The sequence below is a fragment of the Nothobranchius furzeri genome, chromosome 18 (assembly GCF_043380555.1).
Source record: "Nothobranchius furzeri strain GRZ-AD chromosome 18, NfurGRZ-RIMD1, whole genome shotgun sequence".
NCBI classification, from domain to species: domain Eukaryota; kingdom Metazoa; phylum Chordata; class Actinopteri; order Cyprinodontiformes; family Nothobranchiidae; genus Nothobranchius; species Nothobranchius furzeri.
In genome coordinates this window covers 36803569-36814554 of record NC_091758.1, presented here as the reverse complement: position 1 = coordinate 36814554, position 10986 = coordinate 36803569, and the positions used below count along the sequence as shown (strand labels likewise).

Genomic DNA, 10986 nt, shown 5'->3' with positions numbered 1-10986 from the left:
AAACCTTTTTTACTTACCTTCTGCCTTTGTGTGTGATTCTGCATGCCGTGGGTCAAAAAACTGCAACCCAACATGACACACACACACACACACAGCAGACTCACCGCTCAGTAGAACGAGCAAACAGAGAAACTGCAGCAGGCTGGAGGAGGCGAGCGGCTCTGAGCTGCATCGTTTCAAATTGGCTCATCACAAACAGAGACAACATTATAAAGGTAGCAGAGGTAGCCTTTCATCATTAGAAATGCCTGGTATCTTACACACATGAGCTCTTTCATTTCACTTCAACCCTTTTTGGAAGTGGGTTGTGGATGGATTAAATGCACATCTGATGATCCATAATAGCAGATGGAAGGATTTTAGTGAATCCCTGCAAACATTTACAAAATAAGTGTAATTATATTCATAACATTTAAAGAGGAAATTGAAAGCTTTCCAAACTAATTAGCAGGCTAGATGTTTGCAAATAGTCGGTGTGAGACATCTAATTGCCACAATACACTCCAAACTACTTTCCAGTGTGTCTGGATCACCAGCAGCTCATGTGGTGAAGCCAGGCCTTTTATTTGTTGCAGGGAGGAAATCTGATCGACAAAGAACATCAGTGTGAACACAAGAGACCCGTCTAGAAGCTCAGTAATGTTACATTAATGTTCCACTTCATGGCCCCCAGCTCCCTATTTTATTAGAACACCAAACAAATCCCCCCTCCCGAACTGAGAGCAAAACACACACAGCAAGACAAACAGAACCTCCCCTTTGCCGAGGTGAAGCTCGCAGCAGCAAAGACTAACCGGAAAGTCCATAAAGACATCAGATTTATTGCCGATTTTCTGCTTGATCTCCGTTTAACGGCAAGGAATGTAAAGATTCAAAGAGGCCAACTTTTAGGAGCAAATGACTTGCTCTAGCTGAATCCTTTATGTGTACGCTCAAAGCTGAATTTAAAGACCATTAACTTTCTGTTGGCGCAGAACTTTGAGAGATTTCTGATGGCAGCGTGAGGATCTGAGATGAACACATTTATCTGAGCTGGTGGCTCTTTTTCAGTCATGTTTAGGAGATTGTGTCTCTTGTCCTTTTAAATCCCAGAATAATTAGAACATCTGAAGGACAAGTCAGAAATGAGAAGCCTCGGTTTAGTGAAAGAAATATTTTAATAATAAACAAAAATCTATTGTGGAGAATGTGGACTTTAATCATTAAGATAGATTAAGTAAAAAGGAGAAGATGAAGAACATTAAATCATTTCACCATCTTAGTAGATTCAGATGCTGACTGTTAGCTTTACTTTCACTAAATGTTTGGCAGACTGTGTTTCACTTTCAGAATTCCATATGGAAGGACTGGAGCATGTCCAAAAATGGATCAGGAGAATGTTTACTGTATAGGAAATGAAGATATTTGCTTCCAGTGAACTCCCTCTGGCTGTCTGGTTTTACCCCAACGTCTCTCCAGCATCTCAACCATAAAACAGCAAGTCACATAGGAGGACAGGAAAAGTGCAAAATGTCAGTAATGACAAATGGGACAGAATTGAGATTTAACTTTAGGAGACTGTTTTTGTTTCTTTCCATTTTGCGCTACGTCTGCTATTCCAAGAAAAAGTAAATTTGACCCATAAGGGGGCTTCCTCTAAACTAGACCTCTTGCAAGCTGCACAAGATCGTTTACTTCTCTTAAATTTTCTCCAGACACAAAATAAAATGTTTTTTTAAAAGCAGTAATTCAATTCAATTCAAAGAAACTTTATTAATCCCAGAGGGAAATTGATTTGTTGGTTACCAATTTTCACTTGTGGGTTTTTGTTCCTAAGCTTTCTTTTATTTGCCTTCAAGATTCGATTTCATTTCAGGAACTGACCAAGTTAGATACATCCCAGTTGAAAGTCAGAATACCATTTGGGAAATGTTGTTCTAATACAAGCCAGACTGAAAATGATTATTAATATAAGCAGGTAACAGCATCATGTCGCCATCTTTTCAAACTTTTCAGAATCCCCTACAGGGAGGTGACCACCACCTCAGCCGACTCCTTTGGTGAGGAGGAGCACCAGTCAAATTAATAAAATCACATGTTGGGAAAAGTGGAGCAAAGACAGACACTGCCTGGATAAATGCTCATTCAAGTTTGAGACAACAGTTTCTGCTGACGGTGAAGAAAATAGAGCCAAATAGTTTAAGCATGCTTGTATCATTTTATTTGATAGGCACTATAAACTCTTTGAACTTATGCAAATCGTCCATCTTCTTAAATGCTTCATTGGCACAAAGCGTGCACCTTATGGAGGACAATAATGTCATGTCCTTACAGATTGTCGCTCTCCATCTGAAGCACATGAGGGGGGTAGAGAGTGAAGTGTGCAGAAAGACATAGAACAATAACCCCTCCACCACCCACAGTGTACCCCTGAAGCACGTCAGAGGTAGCCAGGCATGAGCCGAGGTGCACAGCGGAGTAAAGAAAACACTTCTCAGGGACACAGCCAGGGGACAGCGGCTTGGGACACACGACCATCCCGGAACACACTGCAGGGTCCCTGTCAGGTACTTGGCTCCACACACCAGTGCATCTGCTGGAGATACAACTGTGAGCTGAAGGAGAAGTTGGGGGGGGGGGGGGGGGGGGGTCAGCTCAGCTGTTTGTGAAGAGGAGAAAAGTGTTTGTGTGGAGCTGTGTTGCATGCATGTTAAACTGATGAGTGGGCAGCGATGACTCTGAGCTCAGTAAGCGGGCTGTGTTCGGTCGTAATGCTGCTTGATAGAAGCCTGGAAGAAAATTAGTTTTTCTTTTCATATCTCTTTTATTTGAAAATTTCTAAAGTTTTGTTCACTCTGATTGTTTTTTGATTGTAAAATACATATGTTGTTGGTGCCTCCACCTGACTCTGCCCTGTCAGGAGTCCTTGTAATAGTAGGCAGGAGCCTGCACGTTTCAGTCTGTCTGCAGCAGCCCAGTGGTGCTGAGCAGGGGCGGGTTCCAGAGCACATTTGAAGGCATGTGAACGGCGCATTTGATGATGATGATGATGATGATGATGATGATGATGATCACTGGCTCTGGAGGCTGTAGAACGAAGTGGCGCTGTCCTTGGTGCTGATCAAACGCTCGCTGGCTCTGTGGAGCGAAGCGGCGCTGTCCGTGGTGCTGAAGCGTTGATCAGACGCTTGCTGGCTTTGTGGAGCGGAGCGGCGCTGTCCGTGGTGCTGAAGCGTTGAGCAGACGCTCGCTGGATTCGAAGACAAACGGGACTGTTGAATGTGGAGTGGCGCTGTCCGAGGTGCTGATCAGACGCCCCTTTTTCCCAGTCGCAGATGACTCGCATGAACTAACGCGAATGCCGAGCAGCAGCAGCACCCACCGGCCTGAGTAAATGGGACCGCACGTCGTTCGAGCTTTTGAAACATGGAGAGAATTTTTCTGCTCGTTGTTAGCTGCCTTGGTGTCTCTCGAGTCCTGGCGGGTAAGTTTGTGTTTAGGGATGTCTTAAACCTTAATTTTACATGTTCTCATTTACAATTATGACCTGGCCACGTCTGAACACCTGAGTAGTCATTTCCTGCCTGATTGAACTCACCATGCAGGTCTTTCAATCGGTGATTTCCAAGCGTGTGTGTGTGCGTGTGCGTGTGCGTGTGTGTGTGTGTGTGTGTGTGTGTGTGTGTGTGTGTGTGAGAACCAAACAGGCAAAAATCTCTAATCTGTAAGAAAACAGCAGAAAAACAGCATTTTGAGGGAAAATTACTCAAATAATGATCATCACCAGACCTTCTGAATCCAAGTGGGACTCTAATGAACTCCCACCGGTCAGCTGAGGAGTGACAGCTGCCTCTGTCTCATCACAGATTTACAGAAACACCACTGATGCATGCTGAGTGCTAGTTTTCTCAACATGGGCATGCATTCATAAAACATGTTTCTCAGAGCTCCAGACTGTTCACAGAGATGAAGAGCCACCCTTCTTTCCAGACACACTCCTGCCATCATCATGCACCTTTGCTTGGCTCAGCAACCTCCCACTTCACAGCCTTACCGCAGATGATGGATCACCGTGCTGCTGCTCTCACACACACACTTACACCATTTATTGACACAAGTAATTTAATTGCACACTCTTTCTCCATCTTGTGTTATTTCTCTCGCACCCACAACAGTCATCTTTTTTGATTCTTTAAGAGTGTGTTGCTGAAATCAGCATTTCTTTTTTGTAAGGAATACAAATTAATTTTATGAGCTTTAATATAAAAAGTTAAAACAATTTTGGAAAAATCATCAACTAAATAATTTCAATGGGACATTTATAAACGATAAATGATCACTTTGCTGACACAGTTGCACTGATATATTAATTATTTTATTATCTTACAAATAATATATGGGGGACACTTGAATGATTCAAAGAATACAAAAACCCTTCATAACTGCAGGTGTAAATCCTTTATTGACATGTTACTATGCAAATCCTGCACCAAAGCCAACAGTTGTTATCAATGTTGACTTGTTTATCTGTTATTTTGCCTGCATTATCATGCATAGGCTGAATAATATAAGAGGTTTAATTCTAGGGGTGTGATCATATGGTTAAAACTGAAACAAAGTGGTTTTCAGCTGCAGGATATCTCCAGGTGAATGACGGAGAAGTTACAGACTGGAAAGAATACATTTAAATGCCCAGATTAGAGTTTAATGACCTAAATCATTATGTTGCCTCCAAATTAGTAAATGTAGGGTTGCAACGTTAACCTCTAAGCTGAAACATGAAAGAAAAATGTTTAACTTTCAGAGGAGGATTTAGGAAATCAATGGTCTGGACTGATTTTGTGGTATCTTAGGTACTGTGAGGGTTGTGGAAATATATATATGTTCTCTAAATATCAAAGATTCTGAGAGGAGATTTGGAGACCAATTTATTACTGGATTGAAGAAATGTGGATTCCATTAAGAGGATGAGCAATTTTTCTGGTGGTCTTAATGTTATGGCTCGTGACAGCTTGCTGATGTTTGTGATCCTAGAACCTAAATCTGGTTTCTTCTCTTTCCGTTAGACAGGTCTCATGCATCGTCTTTATTTTGTTTACAATTATCATTGTTTGAAAACTTTACTTTAATAAGTTGCTCACGAACTCTGACGTAATCCATGGCCAAGAAGAAAAGGATCCAAACCCCAAGGAGATGTTTTTACTAACGTGGTCAAAACAGACGGTTCAGCACGAGCAGCATGGAAGAATAAAAGCAGACTGGACTGGAGCTCATTTCAAAACTGGGCTAATGGGAGAGCTGGGAAGACAAAAAGAAAAAAAAAGTACAAATCTGGCTAGCAACAACAAAAAAAAGATGGGATTGCATTCACTAATAAACCAAAACCAGGCAGGTGAGACAAATAAGAACCAGGTGTGGTGGGAGAGAGGAGAGCAAAAGCAATCAACAAGCAGGAAATGAGCTAAATGTGTGTGTGTGTGTGCGTGCGTGCGCGCGCCCGCGTGCGTGCGTGCGTGCATGTGTGTGTGCGTGCGTGCGTGTGAGTAACAACCAAATGATCTCATTAAAAACAAACAGTGGACCATGGAGGATCAAACCATTTAAAGTATCGATAAACAGGACTAAAGCTGTGCAGGAGTGAAAATTGGGCTCATTCCTATAATTTCCCACAATCTCATCAACATATGTGACACAATATCTGCTACATGTTTGTTTTATTTATGAAACTCGTGCATTTGAAGATGTAGCATTTCCTGTGAAAATTAATTATTTATTTACTGTACCTAAATCTCTGCTAAATTTAACGTATTTCTTCTAAAAAATGTCAAAAAGTGACAAACTGCAACATCTGAAGGATGACGTTTCATTTAGCGGGACAAGATTGAATTCTGGAATGCTCTAAATAAATCAGAAATCTTTCATTCAGAGACAACCCGATTGTTTTTGCTGTCTGGAGCTTTACTTTGAGGATTTGGACACCAGCAAGAGCAAAACCAGAAATGGAGTGGAGAAGTAAGGTTTGATGGAACCCTAAATTAACACCATGGTGATGCTTCTAACAGTGACTCTGAAACAGCAGGTTGATCCACGGGATAAGTGATGTTTGAGTTTCAAATGTAAATAAGCTTAACGAAAACATAACTCCTTACAGGTGTGGCTTTTCCTGAACGTCCTGAGTTTCTAGAGCACAAGATTACAACTCAGTCAACAAACAAAGTAAAAACAAACAGTTTATTCTTATCTGAGGTCATTTTTTTGTGCTACGAGCCCCAAAAATGTTGGAAAATTTTGGCAGTCACCTGCCAAGTGATAAACCCTCTGCCAAGTGGGAGCAGTTCATTATGTGTCAAACGCTGAGGCATCAAGCATCTGCAGGGAAGTTATAAGCTGCAGCTCCATGAGACGGATTGGAAAAACAACTCGTCTTCTATCTCTCGCTCTAAACAGTCGTGCAGATGTCCAATCAGAAATGTCCTGCTCTTTTTGTAACTGATTGTCACAAATACTCATTTTATGGATGCATTTGTGCATTTTGCAAAATGATTCGTCTGAAAAATGAAATCAGGTCTCAGATGTTCTTGTTTCTACTCAATCAGATTCACCGTGCTCAAAATGATTGTTGTTGGACAGAGAGGTGCACTACTGATGTCCGAGGACGAGCAGGACTCCTCGTGTTCAGTCACAAATCAGAAACAGGTTTTTATGTTGTGTTTATTTTTATTTATTCGTTTTTTTTTTTTTTTTTTGTGGTGCATTTTAGGAGTCTAAATGAAACCGTGCTGGCCTGGTTCTGTTCAAATCTGTTTCCTTTCAACCTGCTGTGTTTCTGCAGCAGCGTCCTGATTCCAGTCTTGAATCGTCTTTGTGAACCCTCAGATGTGTGGGACACATTTATTTGTGCTGCGAGCAGTTTACTGACTGTGTTCTAATGAGGTTCGGTCCGTTTGTTGTTGAAAATGTGGCCTAAAATCACACATTTTTGTAAACTCTAAACGCTACCAGGGGATATAAAACCACAACGTGTCAGTAATACTCAGACCCTGTCACATATTAATCATCGCCTGACAAGTCGATTTGAAGAAGAGGAGGTGATTTTTTTCTCACGGTCTTCCTGCAGCAGGAGTGCAGCTAAGTGTTTGCATCAACCTGCTGCTGTTCTTTCCTCTGGCACTGTGCAACTCCCTCCTTCACTTCATAAAGCCTCTTTGAGCTCCCTGAGAGCTCGCCGGTGGCTTAGTAAGCAGCAGATGAAAAGAGCAGCGGCCTTGTGGTTAACAGCGAGGGCTCAAATGTGTTAAATCTTTAAGATGTGGCAGCAGCACTGGGCTTCAGCCCAGCAGCTGGAGCAAAAGCAAAAACAAAGAAGGTCATTTAGACGGATCTAGTTTTGTTTTGCTTGAAGATGCTCATTCAGGAATATCTGGTTGTCCCTTTTTTCCTCTTTTCTGGGTCAAGTTGGGAATCAGAGGACAGAATGGTGCCATCATGTGGACATGAGGCCTGTGGGAGAGAGAGGCGGCGATACAAACAGACTGACGTGGCAGCGACGCTGCGCTGACGCGGTCGGTCCTGTCTGGTGTTCTGGTGGAATCTGAGCTGTCATTAGGAGGGAAATTAATAGCATGAATGTGAAGGTGTTTGCTTTCACCTTCAGAGCAGTGAGCAGTGATTAATTTCACCATCTGTCTCCTGTCAGACGAAGACAGAAACTCCATTCACAGTAAACTCCAACCCTTTGATTAGGCTGTCAGCTCTGCATTGATGTCATTGGGTGGCTTGTTTGTGCAAATCAAGCTAAATAAGGAAAATCATTTCATTTAATTGTCCCTTCACATTTAATAACACTGGGCGGGTTAAATGTTCAGTCTGAAAAACTGTTGAATGTTTTCCTAATTGTGACAGCGTATTTACGATGGCAGATTTATTACAGCTGAAAAACATTTCATTTGAAAAATGAGTACCGGTGGTTTTAAATCTCATTGCAGATGTGTTTTTTTTCTGTATTTGTCCAAATCTGAGCTGCTGTGTGCCGTTTGGAGCAGATGGACCTGCAGAATTCACTCCTTTGATGAAACAACACCATCTGATTTGGGTTTTTTAGAAGAAAATTACTTTTTAGTTTACAAAATTAGTTTTGAGTCCATTCATTTTTGAAATACATAGATTCTGATGCTCTATTTTGTCCCTAGTTGTTAAGATCTGCATGAAACATGAACTTTTATGAAAATGATTCAGTATCTTCACTTTTCACGAAGTCCTTTAGGGTTCAGAATATTTGTTTGATCAACTTTATTATTATTATTATTGCATTAGTTAATTATTGTGCAGGTAAACCTTCTATTTAGCTTCAGTTTTTGTCCAGTTTCTATTTTCTACATGAAATGAAGGTGCAGTAAAAATGTAAATTATCGTCTCTCCCAGTTATTTTATGAAGAAAAGAAAGTCTTGCTTCATTCCAGTCAAGTTTTCTACTTTTTGACTTTAGAGTTCTGATCTTTATATATGAAAATAATACAGATATAAATGAGAGACCAAACTCTCTGAACTGAAGATAACGTTGTAGCACAAGAAGCCACAGATGGTCACTGGGGGATTGCATTTTAGAAAAGTGGGACTCAAAATAAAATTAGAAAGTACAAAATCAAATCCAGAGATTTTTGTCATGGTCTGAGTTTGTCTCCCTCATGTGCCTACCTGTGGTTCCCCAGCCCCCCTCCAGGTTCTCTCCAGGTTTCCCCTCATGTTTCCCTTACTCACTTTTCTTATCATTAGTTTTCTGTCATTGTAGATTGTCTAGTTTGTTTCTCCCTTTAGGTATCATCCTCCCCTGTCTTCCAGTGTTTCTGGTTTTATTAGCCCTAGATCATTAGTTTTATTATCTTTAGTTCTCCAGTGTCTTATTTCAACAGTATTTTAAGTTATTTAGTTCACTAGCTTTGTTTAACAGGTTTTAGGCCCTGTCCACACGTAGCCAGGGATCTGCCAAAACGTAGATATTTTTCTACGTTTTGGCCTGTCATCCATACGAAAACGGAGTTTTTTCACACGAAAACGGATCTTTTTAAAAACTCCGGCCAAAGTGAAGATCTGCGTTTTCTCCGTTTTGGGTGTCTGCGTGTGGACAGACAAAACTGGAGTTTTAAGCTCCGCAACGTCACTTTCCGTGACAAAAAATGCTGACATCACGTGTGCGACCCGTGTTTACACTAGCCGGCATCATGGATGCCCTCAGAGCTGCGCTCGCTTTATCAATTGTCCAAGCGCTTTTTGCTTGTTTGTTTTTGCAAGCGGAATTACTGCTCCTTGTGGAAGACCACAGATGAAGGACGAGGTTAAGAACGGGGGAAGTACTGCCACCTGCAGGTCTGGCATGTCCTTAACAACGTATTTATCCGGGTACGTGTGGACAGAGTTGTTTTTATTAAACGAGGTGGTGTGGATGCAAGTTTTTGGAGGGGCAGATATTCGTTTTAAAAAAAACGGCTACGTGTGGACTAGGCCTGAGTTCTGCGTCTCCCTCATGTGTCTCCTTGTGGTTCCCCAGCCCCCCTCCAGGTTCTCTCCAGGTTCTCTCCACGTTTCCCTTAGTCACTTTTCTTATCATTAGTTTTCTGTTCTTGTAGATTGTCTAGTTTGTTTCTCCCTTTAGGTATCATCCTCCCCTGTCTTCCGGTGTTTCTTGTTTTATTACCCCTAGATCATTAGTTTTATTATCTTCAGTTCTCCAGTGTCTTATTTCAACAGTGTTTTAAGTTATTTAGTTCACTAGCTTTGTTTAACAGGCTTCAGTTGGGGTTTTCCTCACCTGCCCCGTTCTGCTCCTCTTGGTTATCAGCACCACCTGTGACCAATCCTCCTAATCACCCAGCCCCTGAATATAAAACCCTGTCCTGTCTTTCTGTGTTTGCCGTTCCATTGTTTGTGTCAGCGTTGGCTCGCTCCCTCTCGTGGTCTCTTGGTTTTTGGATATGTCCAGGTCTGCTCTTTAAAGGAGCACTTTGTCTCTAGGTCTCTAGGATTTGCGCATCAGGATTTTTGGATTTTTGGTTTTGGCTTCCAACCCTATTGGATTTACTTTTGGACAATCGCGCCTTATAAAGGATTTTTACGTTTATTCCAACTCCTGCCTCGTGTCTCCCTGGTTCTGCTTCTTGGGTCCTAACCTCCCCCCGACTCGCAACGTGACAATTTTGTCTGCTTTAAAGGTGCATCATGTAGAAATAAAGTAAAAATGACTTCCTGTGATAAAATGTGGTTACTCCAACCACTTAAACCCTCCTAATGGGTGTGACCCCACAAGGAAGGTTGACCATTGAGCAGGATTGATGGTTTATCCCTTGGGTCCCTGTGGCAGGGGTGAGGAGTGAGCACCACCTCACCCCTGCCACGTGGACCTCAAGGGATAAACCATCAGTCCTGCTGAATGGTCGACTTTCCTTGTGGGGTCAGAGCCATAAAGACAGCGGGAGGGTTAAACAACTGGAGCTTTTTTGATGTCTGTCATCAAATTAACAATTGTCTGTGCTGCAGCATTAGCTCACAGGAGACACGGCACCCCCACACTTGCTGATGGTAAACAGTACTTACGTCCCTCCTTATTTGTTTTGAAAGGAGACAAACTGACAATCCAGCAGCCATATGGATATGAAACATGTTTCAGTATAACCTTCCTTCCAAAATGACTGAAACATCAGACTCTTCTGGGATTTTCTCTCTGTAAAGTTCTCTATATGTTCTTACATACTGCACCTGTAGCAAAACGATGGAAGCGTCTATTGTGTGAAAGTTCAACTAATCACTGATTGTTTCTTTTCTACTCGACCAACTAAAAGATTGATGTTGCATATGAATGCAAAACAATTTAACTTAACATCTACAGTTCTGTAAAAAGAGGAACATCATCAGTCTTCTGCATCTACCTCCATTTATGGCTGCCAGTTCAAGTGAATCCTTTTAAGGCGCATTGATTTCTGTTGTGCTGGACAGTGTGAAGGTCTGATGGTGCTT

The 10986-nt window shown here is 41.8% G+C and overlaps 1 protein-coding gene across 4 annotated transcripts in view; it reads left to right on the top strand.

Moving 5' to 3' along the window:
• Positions 1 to 2406: 2406 nt before the first annotated feature.
• The window catches only part of fndc5a (fibronectin type III domain containing 5a), a 38891-nt gene continuing 30311 nt past the window's right edge, over positions 2407 to 10986 (top strand). Inside the window, exon 1 of one of the 4 annotated variants that reach the window (XM_054741478.2) lies at positions 2407 to 2546. Coding sequence is in view for 2 of the 4 variants with exons in the window: in XM_070546817.1 (XP_070402918.1) it covers positions 3406 to 3463 (58 nt within the window). In the remaining 2 variants the exon portion in view is untranslated. Of the gene's footprint in view, positions 2547 to 2852; positions 3464 to 10986 lie in introns of those variants that run through there. The other 3 variants (XM_070546817.1, XR_001573807.3, XM_015970447.3) reach the window with 3 other exon arrangements.